This window comes from Ceratotherium simum, chromosome 3, assembly GCF_057802395.1.
Source record: "Ceratotherium simum simum isolate JZ-2026a chromosome 3, ASM5780239v1, whole genome shotgun sequence".
In the NCBI taxonomy this organism is placed as follows: Eukaryota; Metazoa; Chordata; class Mammalia; order Perissodactyla; family Rhinocerotidae; genus Ceratotherium; species Ceratotherium simum.
The window spans coordinates 70,373,906-70,400,730 of NC_141902.1; the positions used below are offsets into that span (position 1 = coordinate 70,373,906).

Consider the following 26,825-nt stretch of genomic DNA (forward strand, 5'->3'; position numbering starts at 1 on the left):
GGACTATTAATAAGTTACAGGGCTGTTGAGAGGATGCCAAGAGCCAAGACACGTAAAGCACTTGGCACGTTACGTGTATTTAGTAAAGAAAAGTAAAAGAAAGCAAAAAAAAAAGGTCAAGCTTCCCACCCAGCCCCAGGGCTGGCTCCAGGTGGAGGGCCCAGTGGCAGGAGCAGTGTCTTTCTGTGCCTCTGCCAGGGACAACAGCCAACAAACTTCCTCTCCTTCCTTTACTGGCAGGTGCCTCTCCCGCCTCCCGCCTTTCTTACGTAAGACTCACAGGTGGGCAGCTGGGGCCTGTGCCAAATGGGTCAGAGGTACCTGGAGCCACACCTCATGTGCAGCCGCAGGGCAGGCTGGGGTGGGTCCCCACTCACACCCAGCCTCACTGCCTCATCACCTGGAAGCCAGGGCACTGACAGGGCTGGCTCCCATACTCACGATGCCTTGGCTGAGGGAGCACAGGGGATGCTGAGCCCGCGCCTGCCAGCCGCAGGAAGGAGGAAGGTGAGCACCCTGCAGCAGCCACTGTCCTGGGCTCTCCCTCTGCTGTGAGTCCTCTGGGGGGGTCTTTGGGCCGGGAATTGGGAGTCGAGAATGGTGAGGAGCTGCCAGCGGGCTTGATCTTTGAGGTGAGACAGGCCACACAGACTAAAGAGAAGGAAGGGGTCTGGGGCCCGCCGCGCAGGACAATGGAGAGGCCAGTGTTGACGCGGCAGGGAAGAAGAGGCTGTGCAGTTGAGGACTCCAGTGTGTGCAGAGGGACTGGCCTGGGTGGCCAGGACTGTGGGACTTGGAGGAGGCACTGCTCTTCTCCCTGCTTGGGGTTTTTAGGACTTGGGGAAGCACCTGGGCAACGTCCTCCATTGAAGACACTCTCCAGCCTTCTGGGAGACAGTTTCCCACTTCCACTGCCCCTGAGTAGAGAGAGGAGAGAACTAGAAAGAATAACAGGGAGGGCAGCCAGTGATGGTCAGGATCCTTTGCAAAGGAAGTGTCCTGGGAGTCTGATTTATTTGCCCGTCCTGCTAAGGATTGGCCCTGGGAAATAGACCCGAGTCCGAAGGCAGCCTCCTGATGCAAGGCTGCATTGTTCTCAATGTGATCGATCAGAGAGTGTGGGCTTAGAAGGCAGTAAATGACAGTCAGGTGCCTAGCCCCGGGAGCCGGTGAGTCATGCCCAGGAAGGAGGGCAACTGCCCTCTCGCCCAGCCAGGCCTCGGGCTGTGACTCACACTGTGTCTCTGTTGCAGGGCGATTTGGTGGAGCTGGGCCTCCCTGGGGCTGATGCGGCTCTCCCGGGGGATGCTGGGACACGTTCTCTGAGGTTCTCGCTCTCTCCCGGGTGAGCTCGCGGGGTGCGGCCGCACCACGGGGACCATGCCAGAGGTGCTCCTGCTCAGGTCTGCCAGCTCCATCCTGAGGACCGTGTAAGAACAAGGATCCCACCCTCCTCCCACCTCCAGGCCCCCACGCTGCCTCCCAGGGAGAGTACCCGGGCTTGGCGCGGCACCTGGACCCCTAGACTCAGTCACCCTCCTAATCTCACCAAAGAATTTTCCTCTACCTACTGCCCACAGGACCCGTGAAAGTCCACCAGTAATGATGACGAGAGCTGACTACGTTCTAAGCACTTTACTTGTAACATCTGATCCTCGCAATAGCCACAGGATTTAGGCAGAAAACTAAGGCTCAGAGAGGTACAGTGACTTGCCCATGGTCAAACAGCTAGTCAAGTAGGTTGAACCCAAGCAGGCCAACTCTGGAGAACCTCAATTCTATGTTGTTTCAAGAAAGTATTTATTGAGCACCTACTGCATACAGAGCAGTGGCCTGGCTGCTGAGGGCTGAATGGGAAGAAAGGGCAACAGAAATAAATAAGAGATGGATCCCCACCCAGGAGGGATTCACATGGAAAATGAGGGCTCCCCTCAACTTATGTGTCACACACATAGTGACAACTTGAGAAGGATAAGATCCAACCAACATTTACTGAGCTCCAACTGTGTGCCTCAGCGCGTACTCAGGGCCAGAGTTGAATCAGATGTGACCTCTGCTCTAAAAGAACTTCCCAAGCCACGTGTGACCTTCAAAGCCCAAACTTGAGTGTCCAAGGGCCACGAGGGTGAGACAGTGTTGGGGATAAGCCAGGAGGGCTTCCTGAAGAAGGAGCTGTAGGAGGCTTGGCAGGCTCTGTCTTCAAATGGTTCCCTGTCAGCTCCTCCAGCAAGGTAGGAGGAGAAAAGAGAGAGCAATCAACCAGAGCTGGTTAAGAAAAAGGGAGAGTGCGGGCTTTCCCAGACTCCTCTGCCTCCCCCACAAGTCTCACAATATATTTGCTCACACATGCCCTTCGAGTGTTTGCCTGCTCCTCGTGCTACTGGGCAGGTGCTCAAGACGTTTGTGTTTCTGTGAAAGGAGAGTAAAGGCAAAGTGCTTATGGTGTGTGCATGAGCTGAGGGGAGAACAGACTCCTGTCCTCATCAAGGTGGTCCTTTTGAGAGCTTGCTCTCCCTCCTAGGAATGAGAAAAGTAGATAGAGGCAAGTCAGCCTCCTCGGGCCGTTCTCCCTTTTAGAACTTCTGTCCCTGGGACTGTAGCCAACTTCTGGAGTACTACACTCCAGGAAGAGTCTAATTTTCCAGAATGACAGGAATACTGTGTTCGCCACCTTTGACAGGCTCATTGTGCTCACGACGACAGTGGTCGCACCTCACCTATTGGGGTCATTTACTGGCCACTTGTGCCTTCCGGAGTAACAGCAAGAATCAGGAGGGCCCACAATGCTTTTCAGGAGTCCAAACAGTAGGGATTGCTCCCCAAATCTCTGGGGCTTTTCTTTGAGGAAAGCATAAATTCCACTTTGGAAGCCATCTTCTCTGATAAGTGACAATTCTAACAAGCTTGGCTGTCTAGTTTAGTTGTCTGATTTCCTAGCCTGCTACAAAGAGAACCTGCTAAGTCGGAGGGAGATGAATTGCTGGAGGCCAGCACACTGCCTGTGGCAAGAAGTGCCCACCAGTAACACAGGCGAGGATTAAAAACCAAAAACCACGACCACCACCACCAATGACGTGCGAGGCAGCGGCCGCGTTGGGAAGGGGCAGACGGCCCTAGACGTGATGCCGTGTGGCTCACTTCTGTGTTAGGAGCCAGGCCAGTAAAGTCTGTTACTAGTTATGATCCTGAGTGAGCAGGAAAAAGTGACAGGGAGGTTTGGCAAATTCTGTTTCAGGTGATAAGCAAGGGTGACATCCCCTTAAAGAGACTAAATCTTGAAGGTTCTAGCAAGAGAAAAGGCACATTTGACTCCTTTGGACAATCAGGTTTTGACATTCTCTTAATCAGGCATCCAATATTCTTCAGGCACAGGGCATGGAGGGTTGAATAAGACCCTCCGTGGGCCGTCCTCAAGGGTAAGTGAGGTGTTCCTGTCACACCAAGTACAAGCAGAGGCCAGGTCCACCCTGTCATTGAGGGAGGGAAAGGACAGAACAGGGGAGGGGACAACAACAGTGTCTGAGCCACAAGAGACTTGCTACTGCAATGGGCTGCCAGACGGTTGGGAAAAGGCCGCCACCAGAAGAAGGGGGGTCCCGTGAACAGAAGCTTCTACTTATGATGAGTATGCCTTGCCCTCGGCTTCCTTACGTGGCTGTCTTTTCATTTAGTTTTTGTTTAGCTATTCTAAAACCAGAACCAGTTTACACAAATTTTATTAGCTGCCTGTGCCTTTTGATGGTGAGGATTTAAGAACAGACTTGTTTGTGAGGAAGGAGTTAAGATGGTGGGAGATTACAGCCAGTGATGGCCTTGGCAGTTTGGGGGTGGCTGCCCAGCTGGTGGTTCAAGCACCGGGTTTGCCCTGTGGCCGGCCCTGTCTTTTGAGGACACGAGCCAAGAGAGAGCATGGACATTCCACCAAGCTCACAGTCTTTCCCTGGACGCTCACAGTATAGGGCCCTCAGCCTAGTTTTGTGTCCCCCTCATTCACCCTGTAACCATCTGAGCCCAGAGCTCAGGGACCGTTTGGTAACATTACAGTCTTCTTTGTCCCAAAGTGGAGGTAGTTTCTACTGGACAACCCAAGATAGTAGTGACAGTCACCGATGACCCGAAGTCAGCAGGACAAGTTCCACAGCATTCGGAACCCTCTGTTTCCCTCTGCCTGGCACAGGAGGCCTCACCTCAGAAGCATGCTCTGTCATCTTTTCAGTCCTTCCAGCAGCCTCCCTGGAGAAGGTCACCATAGCAAGAGAGGGGCCACTCCAGCCCCGTGGCCCAGGCCTTGCTCACAAAGTTTCCAAGAAGGGGACCAGCTTGGCCCCCCATTCATCCCTCTTCCCCCCATCCCCTCCCTTCCTAACCTCCTGATGTCTTTTGCTTTAAAACTTATCTCAGGTTCTTAAGCAGACTGCTGCCAGGTGGGCCTGGGTGTGTTCGCAAACTTAGTTTGAACCTGCAGTACCAGCAAGACGTAAGGCGGAATGTGAGAAGCAGGTAACTGTCCCAGCTGCCTGGGAACTGGACAGGGAGAGGACTAGCCCCACCCTGACAGATAGACAGGACTTCCTGGAGCCAGGGTCCTGCCCTCAGGGCTGCCATTACCAGCTGCATAGGTTCCACACTACACAACTCCAGGAGGATCTGTTTACATAGCTGATGACTGTGAAATGTGTCCCTGGAGTTGTATAATGTTGCCGGCTTGCTCAATCCTGAGGTGTGTACTGAACTCATCCAGCCAGGAGGTTGAGGTCAGGCCAGTTGAACCCTGAGGAGGAATGGTGCTGAGGAGCAGTGAGGCTGAGTTGAAAACAGAGGCCCAGTAACCCCTTGGGCTGTGTTGGCTGGAAGAAGAGACCCATTGTCCACAGCCACCAAGCCTGGGAGGCAAGGGGGATCTGGGGCAGGGGTGAAGGCAGATGGCATGAGCCCCAGGTCTCCCTGGTCCCATGCTGTTCCTCTGTGGGCGAACAGACATAGGGCACACCCACAGGCACCACTGAGGAGGAGAGGGCCTCATTTGGGGGCTTGCTCAGGACCCATGAAAGCCCAGGCAGGTCCTCAGCTCCCCTCTGACTGTTCTCAATGCCTGAGAACTGGTGGGTGTGCAGAGTGGGGGGTGACACTCCTCCCAACCTGGAAAGCCTGCATTCCATGGAGCAGTGCTCAGAATCCTCCAGCACTGGACCCCAAGCCTTTCCTTGCCCAGATGGGGCCACTCAGCCCAGAGAGAGACATGCACTTGCCCGGAGTCACACAGCAAATTAGAGCAGAGCGGGACCTGATTTTTCTTTCTACTGAGTCCTGAGAACCTGCACGGAGAGGTTGGGGTGGCAGTGGGGGTGAGGTTGGCCCCTGCAACTACTGAGGTTTTGTCCCCTGACCCCCACTGGGAGGCAGAGATGCCAGTGTCACCCCCGGAGGTGCCAAGATGTGTGCTGAGCCAGTGTCCGGGAACCCAGGCTAGCCCTCCGCATTCTAACAATTGTTTTCTCCCCTCTGCCGCCAGCTCCCTGACTAATGTGCAGACGCTCTCCGAAGAGTCCCTCAACCGTGCTCCCCAGCTCTCATCCCCAGTGAAGGCGAAGGATGCCCAGGTGGAGTCTCCAGGTGAGCCACTGGGGGGCTGCTGGGCAGGGCGGAGTGGGGCAGGATGGGAGTGGAGAACTGAGCTGTCCTGGGTGTGCTGGAGGGGGCTGAGGGGAGACTGAGTCCAGGCAGAGGCGAGCTGGGGGGGCCACAGGATGGAATTTTAGGAGACAGAGCAGACAAAAGTCCTGCTGATCTCCATGCCCCCAGGGACCCCACCATGCCCCTTCCCTCATGGCCACCATCGCCACCATCAGGGCCAAGCATGGCGGGAGGTAGTGGGGGCAACATTTCTTTTTCAAGGAGGTTGGGAAGGAGAGAGGCCAGAGATGGGGAGACAGCTGGGGCCTCATCACAGGCCAGGCTGTGGGTACCTGGGAGTTCAGCTCGGGATTGCTGGAGGATGGGAGGAGGCCCAGGTAACCAGGGCCTTGGAGTCTCCAGCCTGGTTAACTGGGGCAAGGAGCAGGCCGCTGGGTGGAGGCTGGCAGAGTCTGTTTCGGAGGCTTGGAAGCCCACATGCTCTTTTAATGACTGTCACCCTCAGATAATTGCACCTTAAGGGAGGCTGACTTATCATTTCCCCTGAAGAGTCATCAAAACTATAATAATAACAGAGCTTTTATTCATTTTTATTGGCTGTACAACAATATTGTAGCAACAACAGAAGTTAAAACAAACGTGAACAATAGGTGCCTGGCACAGAGGGTCACCGCCTCCTGAGTTCTGCACTGTCCTTGGGACGGTACATTGTTGCCATCTCGTGCTGGCCTCTGTCACCTCTTGGGGATGCAAGCTTCCCCCGAGGTGCTGCCCTGCTCGGTTGTGGATTTTCCCAGCTGCAGGCTCCTCAGAGCAGCCAGGCTGCTGGGCTCTCGTGGGACCTCAAGACACTTGCTTGGGTGCTTGTGTGGGAGCTGTGTCGGGGGGGATGGCAAGCTGACTGTCGGGTGGTGGTGTCTGAGCTGGTCGCGATTTTGCATGATATCCCTCAGTTTGGGTATGCCTGGTGCCTTCCTCATGTTAGACAGGGGTTATGGATTTGGGGGAGCGAGTGGTAGTGTTTGAAGTGAGACTAGCTTGGCGGGAAGGGGCTAGAGGAAGCCAGTTCCAAGGTTCCCTGAAGGCGGCAGTGATGAGGCCAAGACCAGGGACGGGGGCAGAGGAGGAGGCCCAGGGCCTTTGTTCTGGGGCCCCTTCTCTCAGAGTTTCTTCTGACCTGGCTTTCCTGGTCAGAGGGCAGGCCTGGTGTGAGGACAGGGACAGAGCCAGGACTTCTCTACCCTGTCAAAAGCCTTGTCGTGGGCTAGAGGGTGGAAGGCAGGGCAGAGGTCACCACGCCCATAGTCAGTGAGGAAACTGAGGCATAAAGAGGAGTAATGAGGGGAGACTCCTGGCCTGGGCTCTGGGTGCCCCGTTCCCCAGGCCGCCTGGCTCCTTGGAGACCAAATGCCAATCCCCTCACCCCAGCAGGGCTTGCCACTGCCATCAGACCAGCTGCTCCTCTTCCAGGCTGAGTGTCTCAGGGTGGCCTTTGCAGGGATCTGGCCTGAGGGGTGGGGGTGCACTTTCCAGGAGTGAATGCTGCCTCTCAGGCCCCTCCTCAGAGAGAAAGGGCCCAGGCCAAGGAGAGGACCGACTGGTTTCAGAGGAGAAGGTTTGAAAGGCACCAGAGAGACCAGGAAGGCAGCCGGCTTGGCCCAGGCAGTCTCCCACGTTCTCCTCCCAGGAGCCAGGGCACCTCACTGGCCTGTTATGCTGCTGCGTCACCTCGGGCAGGTCCCGTCAGCTTGCTCAGGCTCCGTCTCCTGACACTGGGTAATTCCTTCTCTGCAGTGCTCCCAGAGCTGCTATCAGCATCAGGGGCTTGTGCACAGCCAAGCTCTGGAGCTCAGGAGGTCCTGACGTGGACAATGGCACTGATGTGCTTGCTATTCGAGGGGCAGGAAGGGAGCCAGTGGGGGGAAAGCTCAGAGGAATGAGTAGTCCCCAGCCCTGAGGGCTTCAGTTGTTCAATCTGGCTGCTCCACAGCGGTGGGGCACACAGAATAGACACGTTTTCAACAAATGAGTAGGGAATCCCAGAGAGGGTCCCATCAGAGGGGGCTGGAGAGGGGCCGTCTGAGCAGGCAGGCCCGGCGGGGGGCAACGGGAGCATTGGATTTAAAGGGGAGGGGGGACGGATAGGCAAGCACAGGAGAGGCAGCAAGGCCATTCTGGTTTATCAGGACTTTGGGAAGCTGGTGGGGACAGCCAGGCTGGGCGTGCGCCAGGACCCTCCATCTCATGTGAGAGCCAGGTTGCTGGGGATACTGAGATGGACAAGCCGCATTTCCTGCCCTCAAAGACCTCCTAGTCTGAGGGCAGACAGGCCCTGTGTGAAGGCACAGATAGGCTGAGGAAGGAAGGCCTGCTACCTGGGAACTGGGTGATCAAGGTGGGCTTCCTGGATGAGGAGGACCTCTAGCTGGCCTCAGATCCTCAAGCCTGCCCTGGGCCTGGGCCTGGGCCTGGGCCTGAGCTGAGAGGTCTGCCCTTGGGAGTTCAGCATCTGGGGCTGGTTATAAGAAGGAAGGGACAGTCTGGGAGGGCTAAAGGCGCTCTTGGCACCATTGCTCTCAGCAGGCACCCACAACAGATGCCCTAAGGGACCCAGGGACTGCCCAGAGCAGAGCCAAGCAGGCCTCATTGGCTCCCACAGGCCTGGAGTGGGGGTCATGCTCTGCCCAGCCCCCTCTCATGTGCCCCCCAGGGTCCCTGGGGGTGGAGTGGCAGGCTATGGGATGCAGCCGCAGTGAGATCCAGATTCAGCAGGCATCGAGTGCCCACCGCATGCCAGCCTCCACGGCTCCCCGGCAGGTCCTGGAGCCTGGGCTCCAGACTCCATGTGGGGGAGGAGACTGGAGCGGCCGCAGCTGGGAGGGAGTCTTGAAGCTGCCCTTTCACAAAGCACTTTCCATAAGATTGAGAAAAGGCAACTATCTCTATTGAAGACTGTTGGGAAGGGAGAAACTTGGGGATTATGAGAGGTGTTAAATCCTTCTTCCCCACACAGCTTCCCCCTTAATAGCAAGAGCAAACTTATTGAAGATTCACCATGTGCTAGGCTCCGTGCTAAGGGATTGACTTGTATTCTTTCATTTCTCTTCATAGCGGCAGTGGGGTAGGTACTTTTATCATGCCCATGTGATAGAGGAAACCAAGCTCAGAGAGGTTCAGCGATTTTTCTCAGAGTCACATGGCTAGTAAGCACTTAAATGGCCACACTGCCTGTCTGGAGCCAAGATAGCAGTGCGGTCCACTCCAGGCCTGGCCAGCCCCTGCCTCCCCTCCAGGTGACTGTCAAGCTGGCAGCCCCTCTGGGAAGCTCTTGCAGTCTTACCTTCAGGGAACACAGTTCACCTGGGTCTCCTTGAGATCCCAAGAAGCTTGAGGGTCCTCGAGCTCTGGTCCCCAGGCTGGGTTCCAAGCTGCCGAGATGGCTGTACCCCCAGGGAGGAGCCCCACTGAGCTGGGCCACAGAGCTGCCGGATCTGACCTCCACACAAAGGCAGCCTTGTGCCCAGCCCTGGAGACACTTTCCTTTCTAGCCCTTTCTAGGTTAAGCATGAACTCCAGCTAGAGCAGGGCAACATCAAGACCGCAGGGAAGGGGAGGGGATCCAGCAGGAGCAGCTGCTGGGGATGGGGCTGGTGGAGGGGCTGGCCAGGGCTAGGAAACCTGCACACCCACTGGGGAGCTTTGAGGATGCTGGGAGGCTGAGCACTCAGGCCAGCTTGGTCTCCAGCCCCGTGAGGCCGTTGACACATCAAGAGATGCACTGGGCCTCCTTCTGTCCCTCACTCCCACCCTTCCCAAATGTTTCAAGGGCATGGGTGGTGTTTCAGCTGGAGCCATGACCTGGGGAGCCAGAAAGGAGACAGATATGACTCTTGTCCTCAGGGAGCTCACAGCCTGAGGCTGGGGAGTAGGGAGAGGCCCTAGAACAGTGGGAGGCAGAGGACCCGCTGTCACTTCAGCCTTCGATGGGAGCAGGGGGAGGGGAAGGCAAGAAAGTCTTCCCAGAGGTCAGAGGAAATTGGAGTAGGTGGCTCCTCATCTGAGAAATGGGAACAGGTGGTGACCCTGGCCCCACTGGCCAAAAAAAGTGGAGCTTCTGGGGACCCTTGTAGAAAGATTTTCCTTATCAAAATGTCCAATTCTGTCAAGTCACAAGTGTGTATTAGGTGCTACGTCCAGGCCCAGAGTTGCCCAGGTCTGTCCGCAGGGTGCTGACCAGGTATATGTGCAAGGGAGGGGTCAGAGGCTGGGCAAATGCCCAAAATAACATGGAAACAGCCTCAGGCAGCTGGGAAGGAAGTGCAAGCAGTGGGATGCAGAGGTCAGACGGCACCCCCATCAAGGCCGGTAGTGACTACAGGCATTGCTGGGTCTCAGGCAGGGGCCACAGGGGCCGAGGCACCCACGCAGCCCCTGCCTGGAACATTCTTCCTGCTTGGGTGTCTGCTGCCCAGCTGTCGCCTCCAGGGCTCATTCATAATTCAGATGGGGAAACCAAGGCCTGGGGAGGGCAGGTGTCTGCCCAGGGTTACTCTGCTTAGTGGCCAGAACGCAGACCTCCTGACCCTTGGACGAGAAGGCTGGTGAGTGGCCGATAGCAGCAGGGGCTCCTCCCTGGCCTGCCAGGAGGCCTCGGGCACAGTGGAGCTGCAATCACCAGCCTTCTAGCAGTTACATTCTGTACCGCTTTGCCAAGGTCTTGACAAACTGTTCCCGAGCAGGTCTTGTCCTTATCTTTCATCGTGTCCTGAGGCATCATCCTCTTACATACTTCCCACGAGTGCCTGGCATGGGCTGAGCAAGTACCCGAGGCCCTCAGCAAAGTGTCCCTCTATGGAGAGAGGGACCCTCGTGGGGCTAGTCTCAGGCTGGTCTTTGCGGCAGGGGCTGCGGGGTCCAGTGGCCTGAAGGAGCGTTCTTGGCAAGGGACCTGTCCCAGGCCTGAGAACCACCTTTGCCCCAGGACCAGTGTGTCCTCCATCTGCATAATCAGCTTCGTTCCTAGGCCGTTCCCACAAACTGCAGAAAACACTCCGGGGCCTCGGCTCTCGTGTTTTTCTCCTTCCCTAATTGAGAGTGACTTCCTCTGCTGTTTAGATGCCTTTATTCCAGAGACCCAGAGAACACAGCTCCCTGCCTGCCCAGCCACCCCCGGCATAATGGGCGATTGATAAGACACAGGCCAGGGTCAGGCCAAGACGAGCAGCAATGTGAGAGAGAGGAGGAGGCGTCAGAAAGTGCAAGCAGGGCCTTGGGAAAGCCCACCCCCGGAGCTCAGCTGACGTTCTCTTGGCCGTGTGTGTGTGTGTGTGTGTGTGTGTGTGTGTGTGTGCCACCCCCGGAGCTCAGCTGACGTTCTCTTGGCCGTGTGTGTGTGTGTGCACGCGTGCGCACGCGTTGGCTGCAGGCCGCTTGCTGGCTGGGTTCTCCATAGATCTAATCGTAGATCTAATCATGGGTTGCCTTTTGGAGTCATGTCTGGCTGGGATCTTGGGTGCCTTACTGGGTGACAGGGACCTTGACTGGGTCCTGGCTGTGTTCTTGGCTGTTCCTGCAGCAGCAGGCTTGGTCAGGCGTGGGATGGATCTGTGTCTCTGTTGAGCTTTGAGGTGGGGATTGGGGACAACTTGAAGAGGCTTGCAACTCATCCTGATTTCTCACGTCTCTGCTCTCCCTCAGGGAACCACCCCCAGGGCAGCAGGCTGAGAGGTGCCCACAGCAGACCTGGGTCCGCTCATGATCCCTCCCTCCTGCTTGGTTCTAAGCAGCCCGCCGTGTGGTAGAAGGTCAGGGCCCTCAGGCACCACTCTCCTCCAAACTTAACACCATCCCCAGGGGAACAGACTGTGGACCCCCAAGCCTGCACCTCATTCACTGACCAGGCCCGGAGCCACTGGGCGCAATGCAGCTGCCGGGACTAACAGGTCTTGTCCCAACTCTGCCCCTAACTTGCTGTGATCTTGGCCATCCCTGCCCCCCTGGGACTCAGCTTCCTCATGTGTAAAGGGGCCCTCTCCCTCAGACGCACTATGCGTGGGAATTCCCTGCTCCCAGTTCTCAAGGATGCCCCTCTGGCTGGGGCCTCAGTCTGTACCCGTGATGGGCAGCACGTGCTTAGTTTTGTTTATTCTTTTGGCAAACATTTCTTGCAAGTCCAATGCTTGCACCAGAAGCTCAGAGTCTAGTCAGAAAGGATGGAGAGAGATTTCCTGAGCACCCACAATGTGCTAAGCCTTTTGACAATACTCTGTTCACGAACATCTTTTCAGTTCTGTCTATGCATTTCATGTGCACTTTCACTTGCTCCTTTTTTCACTTGATGTTATACTGTGAGCATTTCCTGGTGTCATTAAACCTTCTTTAAATACTTTAATGACTGCCTAGGAATCCCTGATCTGGCTATACCCTAATGAATGTGACCTATTGGACATTGAGTTGTTTCCAGTGACTTTGCCAATAGAAGCAGAGCTGTAAAGTCATCTGTCTCCGTGTTCTCGCTCTGTGTGTCTGATTGCTTTCCTCAAAGTGTGATTGCTGGGTCAAAGGTTGCTCCTTTTTTAAGCCCTTTGATATCTATTGCTCAATTGTCCCCGGGAAGGTTGCACCAGTTCACACTCCCGCATTACACAGCACTTTTGCCAAGAGGATGTTGTCTGTTTATCTGGTTACATCTTTGCTGCTCCACTTGTTCTCATTTTAGGAGAAACCCAGGTAGGTAGGAAGGTAGGCTGGTAGGTGAGTTCAGAAGGCTTCCGTCAATGGGGGTTACCGTGAGGACAGGCAGGGAAGAAGAGAAGCTTAGAAAGTGGCCAGTGGGAATGGAAATAGACCTACCTCCATGGTTCCCTACCCTGGTGACAACTGCCATCGCTTAAACTCAGCCCCTGCTGCTGCCACCTGCTTCTCTCCACTCCCCGCACTATGCTGCGCCTTCTACCACCCCGTTATCTCAGTGTGTCTGTCCTGATCGCTGCAAGTCGCCTTCAAACTCTGCAAGAGAGAGGCTCAAAGTGTATCAGTCACCACCCACAAGGAGCGCTCCTACCGGACAGTGTCCTGCGCCGTGACCTCATGGCCCCTGTCCGACAGTGTCCTGCACCGTGATCTCATGGCCCCTGTCCGGGGCGTGGAGCTCTGGTCTCTTGTGGCCCGGGGAGCAAAGCCAAAGTCCAAGGCCAAGTCTTCGTGAGCACGGGAGCCCTTCTGACTGCTCTGCCCACCTTGCTGATAGCTAAAACTGGAGCCAGGTCTTCTAACTCGTAGTCCAGAGTCTCCCACTCTGACAGAGATGAAATTGGGAGAGGGAACAGCGTGAGCAAAGGACCAGAGGTGGGGATACCTGGACAGGAGACGAGAGAGAGGATGAGGCACCCATACTGGATGTGTCTCTCCTCCCTTCTCTCAGCTCCCAAGCACAAGGGTGGGCTTGGCAGCTGGCACCAGAGCCTGAGGCCACCGAGCTGTAGTGGACACAGGCCAGAAGGATACTGAGCAGGGCAGGGCCTCGCCAGTCCCTCCCTGGGGCTCTCAGGCATGCAGTGGGGGGTTAGCCTGGCATGGCTTTCTTGGGCAGGCACCTGCTCTGTGGGCCAGTCTCTCTCCATACTTGGACCACAACATGTCCTGTATCATCATCAAGCCATCTTGGGGACCAAAGGGGAGGGGAGAGAGGCAAAGTCCTGGGGCCCCTAAACACACAGTCATTCAGTCCAGCCCTCCTGGGATTGGAATGGGACAGAGGCTAACTCATTCTTCCCCAAAGGCCCCCTGACCTCTGCTCCAGGCCAGGCTTTTGCACTCAGGACCCAGGGAGGAGGCAGGCCTGCCTTCAAGAGCCTCCAGCCTCATGGGAGAGGCAGACCCAACCATGGCTCGACCCGCGGTGAGGCTTGGGCACCAAAGTCTTCTGTGAGGGGGTGGCACTTGGGCTTGAAGTGCAGGGGAGTGGGATGTGTGATGGAGGGAAGGGCATTCTAGGCAGAGTCACAGCCTGGGTGAAGACACAGAGGTAGGGAAAGAAGGGAACCAGGAACAGGTCAGGTTGGCTGGAAGGAAGGGTGTGGATTGAGGTTGGGGGAGGTTGGGGAGGGCCTTCCTTAGAGGCCACAATGTGAACATCACCCTGTGGTCAGTGGGAGTCATGGGAGGCTTTTGAACAGGGCAGATCTGAGTTCAGAAAGGTTGCTCTGAGAGCCACTGGAATGTGGGAAGAGGCAGTGGCCGGAGGTCACAGCTGCCCAAGCTCACTCAGTCTGAGCCCCAGCATAGGACTCGGGCTGGAGGCATGATGGTCCTTTCCCAGAGGAGCTGTGGGTGCTGGAGTCCGCCTAGAGCCCCACTGTGAGAGGCAGCGTGGCCGACTGGAACAGTGCGGATTTGGGAGTCAGGCTGTGGGTTGGAATCGCAGCTCTGCCCGCCATTACTTAGCCTTTTTCACTCTTATAGGGTTAGCTGTGATGTAACGCAGAAGGTTGTGGGCATAACATGAGATGGCATACAGCCCACTTGGCACAAGGCGGGCTTGTGTCATCAGTAAACAGGAGCTGTGACCATTTCAATTCCTTCATGGGGAGGAGAATGATTGGGCCTCTGGCAAGGCAGCGGGCAGGCCCCTTTCCCAGCAGAGTCTTCTCTTCTGGCTGGTCTGGGGGCTCATACAGGTCCAGCTGGCCCAGCTGAGCCTGTGGAGGGAATGTAAAGGGCCCAACCAGGGCTGTGCTGCTGGCCAGTGGGCCTCGTCACCCTTCCCAAAGGGTGTGGGGTCCTCCAGGGGCCAGGCTCTCATCCCTGTCACAAAACGGCTGGGCTGAGAGGAGACTGAACTCACAGACCAACTGCCTGTCCTTCTCTTTTCCATTCCCTCTTTCCTCCTTCGAAGAAGGATATGAGATGACTTAACATAAAAGCATAGGCACCATGAGATAAAAGATGAACGCTGGAAAAAGTCAGAACCATGTAGCTAATTGGGAGAGAAGAAATTAGATGAAGGAACTGTGTCCAAAATGTCCATCAAATTTTTAAATGCTTTTTTCTTCTGATCCAGTAAACCCACTTCTGGAAATCTACCCTTTGGAAAGACTAGGACAAAAGCAGAAAGCTGGAAATCATCTGAACGTCTTTCAATGGGCAACTGGTTGAGTAAATTATGATACAGTCAAACAGCAGAGTTTTATGCAGCCACACACACAATAAGAGAGACATATTAATGTCACAAAAGTTAAAGATGGATAGTTTGGCTAATGGCTATGTTTGATTTGGTCCACATAATTTTTTTAAGCGTGAGCCAACATTTAAAAGCCAAGTGATTATAAATTTGCTTACAAACATTTAAAAATCAGGTAATTATACATAAACACCCAGTTTTCAGGTGACTCTTGGTCTCCATTCCTAGTGCACACCAAAGCCTAGAGCTAAGGAGTGGCCACCCCCTTTATAGGAGGCATGTGCTCTCCCGCCCTCACCGTCCCCTACTCCCTGTTGCCTCCCTGACACTGAGGCTGGGTCAGCACAGTTATCATTGTTCTTGTAGTGTAGTTTTCCTTAGGGAAATATTGCACTGTTCCTTGTCCTTAGCAAAAGCAGAGGAACAAAAGGTGGACTAGAAGAGTCATGTGCCCCAAGGAAAATGAGAGGGAACCTATTTCTTTGTAGAAATGAAGACTGTGTCTCCGTGTTTCACAGGCAAACCCTGAGGCACTTTACTCATTTATTATTTATTATTATGCATTATTTATTATGATGCTGATACGTTACCCACCTGGCTCCTATGGGCATTTTGGGTTTGCTACCCTTGATTAATATAATAGTAACAGGATCCTTTGTTTTTTCCCTTGGATAAAAAGCAACAGCAGCAACACCAACAAAATAAAACTTAACTCCTTGTATGTATATCTGTATAAGCATGACACAGACACACTAGATTTACCTAAAAAGGTAGAATGAAAGAGGGCCTGTGACTTTTTATATCATATCCTTCTAACTTGTCTTGTATTTCTCAGAACAAGTGTGTATTGTTTTGTGATTTTAAAAGAAGATTGTAAATGTTAAAGTGAAAACTTTTGGCTGAGGGAAGCTTTAGCAACAGATCGTAAGACTTATCTCTGCTTCTCTTGGCGACCCAGGTGAACAGGTAAATGCAGGGGAGCATGAGCCTCTAGAAGCACCCACAGGAAAAGCCCACCTTTTCTGGTCTGAGCACCAGAAGCCTGTGCCAGGGAAGGGAAGAGAGCTACCAGCTGCTGAGCCGTGTCTCTTGGCTGGGCTGTCTCACGGAATCCTCACACCTGTTTGGGAGGTCAGCGTCCGTCCTCCCATTTTTTTTTTTTTTTTTAGCAGTTTATTGAGGTATAATTTATATGCCATCAAATGTACCCATTTTGAGTGTATGATTCAATGATTTTTAGCAAATTTATAGTTGCACATACATCACCACAATGCAATTTTAGAACATTTCCGTCACCCCATAAAGATCCTTAGTGCCCATCTGTGGGCACTCTCCATTCCCACCCCAGGCCCAGGCAACCACTAATCTGCTTTCTATCGTTCTTGCCTTTTCTGGGCATTGCTTATAAATGGAATCAGACAATAGGTGGTCCTTTGCTTCTGGCTTCTTTCACCGACCGTGTTTTTGAGTTTCATCCATGTTGTAGCGTGTATCAGCACTTGGTTCCTTTTTAGAGCTGCAGAGTATTCCAGCATATGGATATACCACATTTTGTTTTTCACTCCCCATTTGATGGATATTTGGTTGTTTCTACTTTTTGGCTATGATAAATAATGCCGCCATGAGCATTCGTGAGCAACTCTGTGTTGGGATGTGCATTTTCATTTCTCTTGGGTAGATACCTTAGAGTGGAATTGCTGGGCCGTACAGTAGATTTATGTTTAACTTTTTGGGAAACTGCTAAACTGTTTTCCAAAGTGGCTGTGCCATTTTGCATTCCCACCAACACCGTATGCAGGCTGCAGTCTCTCCACATCCTTGCCAACCCGTCGCACTTTAAGATGGTTAAAATGGAGCTGGGAGGAGGGTGACTTGCCAGGTCACACAGCGGGGTGTGGCAGAACAGGATTTGAACCCAGGTTGACCTGACTGCATAGGCTGTCATCTTTGCCCTGTCTGCTCGTGCACATGGACTTTCACAAAGTGCAGAGGTTGGAGACTCTGAAGAGGCTGATGACTAGGGTCTGCCAGGCTGGGGTCCCAGGATACAGGGACAGGGCTTGGAGAAGTCTGAGGAATGATTGGAGGGGGGCCCTCAGCGGCCCTTGGCTCATGCTTCTACCTGAGGGCACTGGGCTCTAGCAGTGGCTGTTGGTGGGGCCTCAGTCTGGGGAGGTGGCAGGGGATGTGGTAGATGCAGCCAGCATGGTCTTGACCTCTGCCAATACACAGGGCCTGTGCTGAGTGACCTTCTCTCTGCCCAAGCCTGCATTCCCAAAGGCTGCCACGCCCCTGCCTCACATATTCCCTTCTCCTGTTAGGGCCTGAGTATGACCCCTCGTTCCTCATTCCCGGCCCCCATGGGAGGAAGGCCATCTCTCTTGTCCCAGCCCCAGGATCTTTACCTCTTTCTGTCAACCTTGGGGTCCACACTTACCCTAAGAGTGTTGACAGGGAAGGACAAGGTCATCCAGTCCATCTGCCTGCCTCAGGGAAGGGCCAGACACAGGGCACCCTGTTGCTGTCACCTCAAGATGGACATCCGACGAGATGGGGCCTCTCCATCTCAGTGTGGGTCCGGCCAGCAGGCGGCAGAGCAGCCCCAGTCATCCTAGTCAGCCCTCACTCCCCCTTCCACTCATCTTCTTAGAATGACCACCCTGGCCCCAGGGAAAGGAGGCCCCGTGGACAAAAGATCTGGACAGCCCATCCAAGCCTCCTTTGCAAAGAATTTGGAGAACTTGGATTCTCCAGTTCCTCCAGGAGGAAGAACAAAAGTATGCATTTATTGAGCACCAACTATATGCCAAGACTCTTGCACATACACCATTTTTTTGACCATCATATCATCTCTGAGAACTGAATCCTCACCTTTCCCCTGAGAAAACAGACTCAGAGGTTAAATGGCTTGCCAAAAATCTCACATACTAAGATGGTAAATCTCCGTTCCTGCCTACCACACACACAAAGTAAGCTTAAAGGGTGAGCGATGCCCCGGGACAGTGTCTCAAGAGTGAGCAGTGGCATCAGGCAAACCTTTCCTGCTATGTGACCTCGGGAGAATGATTGCATCTTTCTGAGCTGCAGCTGTGCCATCTGTAAAATGGGGCTACCAGACCCAAGTTGCGAAGATAGATGAGACCCCCGTGTGAGGGATTCAGCATGGGGCCTGACACTCGGCAGGAATGAGCAAAGACTGCTTTACTGTCTCCTGGGACAGGGAAACTTTTCAGGCTGGTGATCAGAGCTTGCTGGTTTTCCGTCTCCTCTAGCCCCTTGGGAGTGTTGCTATCCTTGATGCTTTGACTTTCTGTCCAGTTGGGTCTGTCCCCAACCCATTCTTAGGAGGCAGAGGAACAGTGGCAAACCCGAGGGCACCTTGAGATCTGACAACTCTGCTCTTCTTTTTTTTTTTTTTTTTGTGAGGAAGATCAGCCCTGAGCTAACATCCATGCCAATCCTCCTCTTTTTGCTGAGGAAGACTGGCCCTGAGCTAACATCTATTGCCAATCCTCCTCCTTTTTTTTCCCCTTTTCCTCCCCAAAGCCCCAGTAGATAGTTGTATGTCATAGTTGCACATCCTTCTAGTTGCTCTATGTGGGACGCGGCCTCAGCATGGCCAGACAAGCGGTGCGTCGGTGCACACCCGGGATCCGAACCCTGGCCGCCAGCAGCGGAACACGCGCACTTAACCACTAAGCCACTGGGCCAGCCCCAATCCTGCTCTTCTGAGGCAGCCCAAACTCCACTACCCACTGCCCAGCCTCAGGGGGCAAATTCCAGCTGTTATGAAGGCAGCAAAAGGTCTAGGCTCCTCATTGTCCCCAAGGCCTCCATCTCTCCTCCAGCTATTCGCACTCCTCTTCCTTGTTGCATCCCTAAAGCCTTGCCCATCCTTCAAGGCCGTCAGACCTCCTCCTCCATGCGGCCTCCTGCCTACCCCAGGCACCGGCTTGTCCACCAGCCCCCATGGCCCAGTGCCTAAGGCATCTTTGGGACCAGGGGGCTGGCAGCTCTGCCCAGGGGAGGACCAGGGGTTCCCTAGGGACAACTCAGGCCGGCATGATCCAAGCTGTGGTCTCCCCTACCCTGCAGAGGAGACACTGTGGACGACTCGGGCTGACGGGCGGGTGCGCCTGCGCATGGACCCCAGCTTCGCACAGCCTCCCTACACCGTGCATCAGATGTTCTACAATGCCCTGGACAAGTACAGGGACCTCAGCGCTCTGGGCTTCAAGCGCCAGGGCACGTGGGAGTACATCTCCTATTTCCAGTACTACCTGCTTGCCCGCAAAGCTGCCAAGGGCTTCCTGAAGGTGAGGGACCCCTCACGGCACAGCCTTTCTCCTCCCCAGGCCTGCCTTCCAGCTCTGGGCCCTCACAGGCCTCCTCCCTGACCCCCACACCCACCCCAGGCCAGCCCCTAGAAATGACAACTGTAAAAACCACTACCATTTATCGTGCTAACGGTGTGTGCTGGGCCCTGGTTTTACATTGACTGAGCCCTTACCACGTGCAGGCACTTGATACGAGCTTTTCACCTGTGATCACATTTAAGGTGGGCTGGGAAGGCTGGTGTGCTGGGCAGAGAGACTCCCTGGGAAGGCCCTGGGAGGGGCAGCGAGGGCTGTTGAGTGACTGATCCCCTGGGGCATTCTCTGACTGGGCGGACCCCTGGAGGGTGGTCCCTGAGATGGGCCTGCAGGGTCCCCTGTGGTCTGGAAGGGGGCTTGATGGGAATGAGAGGCCCCCTTCCCTGCCCGGCTGACCTGCCTGTCTGCCTTTGGCCTGGAGCTCGGCCTGGAGCGGGCCCACAGCGTGGCCATCCTCGGCTTCAACTCCCCGGAGTGGTTCTTCTCGGCGGTGGGCACAGTATTTGCAGGGTGAGTGGCTGGGGTAGGGGCAGAGTTTCCAGTGGGTTGGAGGTGGGCAGAGAGTGGAGAGAGGGTCATTATCGCTTTTTAGAACCCCGCCCCCAACATCCCACCTCTTCGCTGAGGCCCTCTTCAGACCCTACTTTGGCCCATTCTCTGCCTGCGAAGGCTGTGCTAAGCTGGTGTGGGAGCCCTGCCTGTCCAGGTCTGGGAGCTTTCTGGGGCTGGCTGTGGGCGGATCAGGCAGGGGACTGGGCTGAGGGGGAGGCCCTCTGCACCTGCCCAGACGAGAATCCTCCCGGGTCTCCTGCAGTGGCATTGTCACCGGCATCTACACAACTAGCTCCCCTGAGGCCTGCCAGTACATCGCCCATGACTGCTGTGCCAACGTCATCATGGTCGACGAGCAGAAGCAGCTGGAAAAGATCCTGAAGGTTTGGGGGAAAGGGGCAGCAGGCATGGGGGTCAGAGGCTGGGTGTCCTCGTGGACCTCTAGCTTACAAAGGACTTTTCCACTCTCCTTTCCAGTGTCCTCCCTCATCCTCAACAGCAGCCCCCACACACACGCACATATAGAGAAAGGCAGGGCAATGGCTATCTACCCATTTGCCAGGTCAGAAGACTGAGGCCCAGAAAGCCCCAGGGACATGCCCTAAGTCACCCAAGAAGTAGATGATAGGGCCTTGAGCTAGGACTCCCAGCCAGCCTACTTCCTCCCAGGGCCTTCCCTTCAGGACAGGATCTCCAGTGAGGGTGCTGGGTCCACGGCCGGGGGAAGGGTTGTGTGCACCAAGTGTGGCTCAGGGCTCTGACACCTTGAGCACTCAACTCTGACTCTCAGTGGGGAGTGCGGGTGGGGGCAGCCACAGGGTGGGGGTTGGGCCAAGCCAGAGCAAGTGCTGCAGAGTTTTCTAAAGACAAGAGGGCCATAGCAGGAGCTCTTGAGCCAGCTGGGTCTTTTCTAGGACATTGATGATGCCTCCTGATTCATTTTAGACCTGTCATTGACTGGCTCTGTCCCCACATGCACCCCATTGGCATGTGGTGGCCTGGGGACACCTCTGTGCCCCAGCTGCACTCGGCAGCCTGTGAGACGCTCCCTGTGTCCCAGAGGAGGCCTCTGGGATTGACTTGTTGGCTTGGCTCTGGGTCTGGGGATGTCACCTGAGCCTCAGCTCCCCCGGTACCTGAAGGTGGGAGAAGTGGTCTCCAACCTTCCAGGACTGTGGGAAGTGGATCCCCAGAAGGGCCAGAGCAGGTGCCTTCCCTCATCTCGACTGGGGCAGGCCCAGGCCACAGCTCAGACCCCCGAGGCAGGACCACTTGGAAGGCATCCCCAAATCAGAGTATGTTTTAAGATAGTTCCCTGAGTGAGGCCGGGAGCAGCCCAGGCCAAGAACGGCTGGTTCACAGCGAAATAAAGAGAAGCACTGGGAAAACCTCAGAGCTGCCCAGGCGAGAGCACAAATACCTCTTGACAGGGTCTAAGCCAAGAGGTGGCCTAGGGCAGTGGTCAGACACACAGATTCTGGGGCTGGACTGCCCGAGCTCAAATCCTGCATGGCCTTGTGGAGGATGCTGATGGTGACAGCAGCCACCCCAGGAGCTGTTAGAGGTAATTCTTAGGCACATACCTGGCTCTTGGTGGGCTCCTGTATTAGTTTGCTAAGGCTGCCCTGACAAAGTATCACAAACTGGTGGCTTCTGGTGGGTTACTGACAGTCCTTGGCATTCTTTGGCTTATAGATGCAACACTCCCACCTCTACCTTCCTCTTCACATGGCTTTCTCCCTGTGTGTCTTCATGTCATCTTCCCTCTGTGCATTTCTCTGTGGCCAAACATCCCGGTTATAAGGACACCAGTCATATTGGATTAGGGCCCACCCTGAGGACCTCACTGAAACTTGATTTCCTCTGTAAAGACCCTATTTCCGAATAAGGTCACAATCTAAGGTACTGAGGGTTAGGACTTCAACATATCTTTTTGGGGGACAGAATTCAACCCGTTGCAGTACCGTATAAGTGCTTTTAAATTATTATGTTGTTAAAGTCTTGACTCACAGGAGAAGAAAGAAAGGGGCTCTTTTTAAAACTTAGGGAGCTTTTGGAGCTCAGAGGGACTGGGAAAGGAGTCTCATCCAATGCCCACCCTCTCTGCATTTCACACACGAAGAAACAGACCCAAAGGAGCAAAGGAGGGTGTCAGACAGGCGGCCCCGCAGCTCGGTAGTAACAGTAACAGGGGTGCTGTTCATGGAGTGCTGGCTCCACCTAGTGCCTGCAGACATCACTGCAGGCCTGAGAGACGGGTCCCCACCTCACAGGCGAGGAAACAGGGCCAGAGAGGTGAAGTAGGGCGTACCCCCATCCCTCACAAGTGGCAGTAGAGGGACGGAAGCTCAGTCCCTTTTTATTCTGGGTTCTTATGAGGGAACCATAAGAACCATTTGTGAGAGAAATTGAGGGAGCAGCATCTCCATGGGGCATCATTTATATAGCACTTACGAAGTGCCGGGGCCTGCTCTGAACACCCTAATACAGCCACTGAGGCATAGCGTACCCTCCGCCTTGAGGGGGTGGGGTGCCCAGGAGGGGCACTGAGTCTGGGTAGGGAGACAGCTGAGTGACCCCAGGGTCAATACCCCGCAGGCAGGCCCGGCTTCACGGGCGACCTGTGCATCACGCAGGGCCCTGTGCTTGGTTTAATGCTCTGCTGTTGCCAGTCTTAATAAGTTTTGAACAAGGGCCCCACATTTGCATTCTACACTTGGCCCCACAAAGCACGTAGTCGGTCCTGCCCACAGGTTCCAGACCCCACTGACGGTTGGCTCCAATCCATGTGAGTGCTCCCTCTTTTATGCCATTTGAGGATTATTTTGAAAACCCCAAGCGCTTTGCACCTGCTTTCGTTTTACTATTAAGAGTTTATCAAACAAACTCACTTTATCAACGCAGGGATTGTCTTCCTCCTTGTGGGGTCTTTTTCTGTCTCCTTTTGAACCCTGTGATTTCAGAATCTCTTATTCTAAATGTCTCCATTCTGTCTGACTTGGATAAATGCTTGAAACTGAGAGAGGAGATATGGGTGTGGATTATGCAGCCCAAAATGAATTGCTCTGAGAGACCAAGGTGAGCCCCAGCTGTCCTCAGCGCTTCCTTTGTCACCCACCCCACCCCAAGCACTCAGACCCCTCACTAAACAGAAAAGGACTGTGTATTTAGAGAACAGTGGCCAGCCAGCAGGGATGTCCTGTCACTGGCCTGCCCAGGCGCCCTAGGACTCAGTGGGGCCCTGCTTTCCTCAGGTGTGGAGGCTTTGTAGACCCAGAGGCTCCAGCCCCAGCCCGGAGCTGACCCAGGTTCCCCTAGGCCAGCTTTGCCTGAGCCCTCGCTGCTTTAAGATTTCCTTGAGAGCTAAGCTGGCAGGGGCCTCAGCTGCCAAGTCCACAACGGTTAGCTCTTCTCAGCCTCACCCACGAAAGTCACCCACTCCTCAACATGGCTCTCATATCAGAATACCAGGGTGGGGAGGGCAGTAGAGCTTTTAAAAGGCCTCCAATAGATTTTGCCACGTACCTCAGGGAGCTGACCACCTCTGCATAGATCGTTGATCTATTCCAAATGCCCTCCTCCAGCCCCATTTTACAACTGAAGAAACTGACCCCCAGAGTTAGGAAATGTCTACCCTAGGAAATTACTTAAAATAAAATTTGTATTATGAAAGTTTCCAAAAAAACAAAAATAAAAGAGTTTAGTGGACCTTCATGTATTGATCATCCAGATTTAATCATCATCAATGTTTTTTTTGTCACACTCATTTTGTTGATTCACCCTTTTTGCTGAAGTATTTGAAGTCAAATCTCTGACGACATATCATTTCATCCCCCGAATATTTCAATTTGAATCTCTAAAGTATAAGAAATTTTTCTTAAATAATCACACTTTATCACATCTAACACAAGTAAAACAATTCTTTTGTATCATCTAATACTCACGATGTCTTTTTACAGTCGCTTTATTTGAATCAGGATCTAAACCTGGCCCACATGCTGCCTGTGGCGGTGCCTCTTAAGCGCCTTGTGTGTGTGTGTGTGTGTGTGTGTGTGTGTGTGTGTGAGGAAGATCAGCCCTAAGCTAACATGCGTTGCCATTCCTCCTCTTTTTGCTGAGGAAGATTGGCACTGGGCCAAACATCCGTGCCCCTATTGCTCTACTTTATATGGGACACCACCACAGCATGGCTTGACAAGTGGTGCGTCAACGCGCACCTGGGATACAAACCTGCGAATGCCGGGCCGCCAAAGCGGAGCGTGCGCGCTTAACCACTGCGCCACCAGGCTGGCCCCTTAAGTGTCTTTTAATTCAGAATAAAGCCGCACCTTTCGTTTCCCATGGCATAAGCCACTATGGTCCTGGATCAGCAGCATCAGCGTCTCCTGGGAACTTGTTAGAAATGCACATTCTCAGGCCCCACCCCAGACCTACTGAATCAGAAACCCAGGGTGTGGGGCCAGCACACTGTTTAACACGCCTCCGGGTGATTCTGACACGGGTTCAAATGTGAGAACCTCTGCCGTCAATATGCTGCAGAAACTAGGTCAGCCATTCTGAACCATGTCCCACATTCTGGATTTGTCTGACTTCTTCCTCACACTGTTGTTCAACTTGTTCCTCTAACCTCTGTACTTCCTGTTAGATCCAAAGGCTTGATACAGTTCCAATTAAACATTTGTAGGCAAGAACACCCCGTAGGTGGCACTGTGTACTTTGTGCTGCACAGCCTCCAGAGGCACAGGGTGTCAGCTGGTACCCTGTGTAATGATGCTGAGTTTCGTCAGTGGATTCAGGTGGTGGCCACCTGCTCCTCCCCTGTGAAGTTCCCCATCCACCTTTCTCCATTGACGATCTTTGCCTGAATGAATTATTTTAGGATCCATGGAAAAACATTGGTTTTCTAATTCGTCAGCTAGGATTCTTTTCCAAAGGAAGAATTTTCTCTTATCACCTGGTGCTGTTTGCTACCCAAAGCACCCTGTTTGTGCAGAGCAGCTGTGGTAGACAGAATAATGGTATATTTGGTGAATGTTCCATGTATATTTGAAAGAATGTACATTCTGCACTTGTTGGGTAGAATGCTCTATAAATGTTAATAATGTCACCTTGGTTGGTCGTGTTATAATGCTGTTTAAGTTATTTATACCCCTATTGATCTTCTGTCTACTTGTTCTATCGAATACTGAGAAAGGGCATGTTGAATCTCTAGTTATTATTGTGGATTTATCTATTTCTCCTTTCAGTTCTATCCATTTTTGCTTCATGTATTTTGAAGCTCTATTATGTACATACTTATTTAGATTCTTATGTCCTCTTGATACATTAATCCCTTTATCATTGAGAAATGTCCCTCTTTATCCCTGGTAGCAGTTCTTGTTCCAAAGCTCCTTTGTCTCAAATTAATATAGCCACTCCAGATTTCTTATGATTAATGTTTGCATGGTATATATTTTGGCATTGTTTTACTTTTAACCTATCTGTGTCCTTGTATTTAAAGCAAGTTTCTTGTTAGACAGCATATAGTTGGGTCTTGCCTTTATATACAATCTGACAAAACTGTCCATAAATCTACCAGTCGGCTGTTTCCTATTTGTCCCATCTGTTCTTTGTTCCTTTTCCCCTCTTTCCTGACTTCTTTTGGATTGAGTTTTTTGTTTTTATTCTGTTTAGTTTTTTGGTATTCCATTTTTATTTCCACTGGGTTATTTGCCACCCTTCTTTGTTATTATGTTAATTCTTGCTCTAGGATTTGCAATACACATCTTTAACTTATCACAGTCTACTCTCAAATAATATTGTAACATCATAATATAGTATTATACTACTTTACAAATAATGTAGGAATCTTACAACAGTATACTTCCACCTCTCCTCCCATCCTTTGTGCTGTTGTCATCCATTTTACTTCTATACAGGTTATAAACCGTACAATACATTGTTTTAAACAGTTATTATTCAAAGAAATTTTTAAAGAAGAGAAAAATGTCTTTTATATTTACCCACATATTTACCATTTCTGGCACTCTTCATTTCTTTACACAGACCCAAGTTTTCATCTGATATCATCTTCCTTCTGCCTGAAGAATTTTCTTTAACATTTTTTACATTACAAGACTGATGGGAACACATTCTCTCATCTTCTCTTTGTCTGAAAACATGTTTATTTTTGCCTTAATTTTTGTTTTGTTTTGTTTTGTTTTTGTGAGGAAGATTAGCCCTGAGCTAACATCTGTTGCCAATCCTCCTCTTTTTGCTAAGGAAGACTGGCCCTGGGCTAACATCCATGCCCATCTTCCTCTACTTTATACGGGACGCCGCCACAGGATGGCTTGACAAGTGGTGCATTGGTCTGCATCTGGGATCCAAACCTGCGAACCCCAGGCCACTGAAGCGGAGCTGTGAACTTAACCACTACGCTACTGGGCCGGCCCCTGCCTTAATTTTTTTGAAAGCTATTTTTATTTGGTTTAAAATTATGGGTTGACAGAGTTTCTTTTTTTCTTTCAGCCTTTTAAAGATCACATTCCAATATTTTCTACTTTGAGTAGTTTCTGACAAGAAGTCTGTGATTTCTTATCTTTGTTCCTCTCCGCAGAGCATATCTTGGTTCTCTGGCTGCTTTTAAGACTTTTTTTCTTTATCACTAGTTTTCAACAATTTGATTATGTTGTGTCTTGGTGTGGTTTTTCTTTGTGTGTATCCTGCTGGGGGTTCATTGAGAGTCTTGAATTGGTGGATTTATAGTTTTAATCAAATTTGGAAATTTCTCACACTTGTTTTCAATTTTTAAAAAATATTTCCTGGGCCTCCAATTACATATATGTTAGACATCTTGGTATTCTCCCATAGGTCTTTTTTTTTCTTCAGTGTCAATGCAAATAATCAATAATCAATCTATAGTAAAGAACAGAAGAGAGTTTTAATTGAGCCAAGCTGAGGACTATAGCCCAGGAGAGCAGCCTTCACAAAGAAAGCAAGCACTGCAGAGAAGGGGTGGTTTTTCGCACGGTTATATACCATCTCGGAACAAAGAGACATACTTCAAGCATGACAAGGGTACATTCTTTCAAGATTTCAAGGAG

At 52.7% G+C, this 26,825-nt stretch overlaps 1 protein-coding gene across 4 annotated transcripts in view; it reads left to right on the plus strand.

Moving 5' to 3' along the window:
• The window catches only part of ACSBG1 (acyl-CoA synthetase bubblegum family member 1), a 57,036-nt gene that overhangs the window by 15,693 nt on the left and 14,518 nt on the right, over positions 1 to 26,825 (plus strand). Inside the window, exons 2-8 of one of the 4 annotated variants that reach the window (XM_087428771.1) lie at positions 241 to 507; positions 1,254 to 1,430; positions 4,402 to 4,500; positions 5,513 to 5,613; positions 18,911 to 19,131; positions 19,610 to 19,698; positions 20,003 to 20,123. In XM_087428771.1, the coding sequence (XP_087284897.1) occupies positions 1,381 to 1,430; positions 4,402 to 4,500; positions 5,513 to 5,613; positions 18,911 to 19,131; positions 19,610 to 19,698; positions 20,003 to 20,123 (681 nt within the window). In that variant the 5' untranslated portion in view covers positions 241 to 507; positions 1,254 to 1,380. The remainder of the gene's footprint in view (positions 1 to 240; positions 508 to 1,253; positions 1,431 to 4,401; positions 4,501 to 5,512; positions 5,614 to 18,910; positions 19,132 to 19,609; positions 19,699 to 20,002; positions 20,124 to 26,825) is intronic. The other 3 variants (XM_087428773.1, XM_087428770.1, XM_004421871.3) reach the window with 3 other exon arrangements.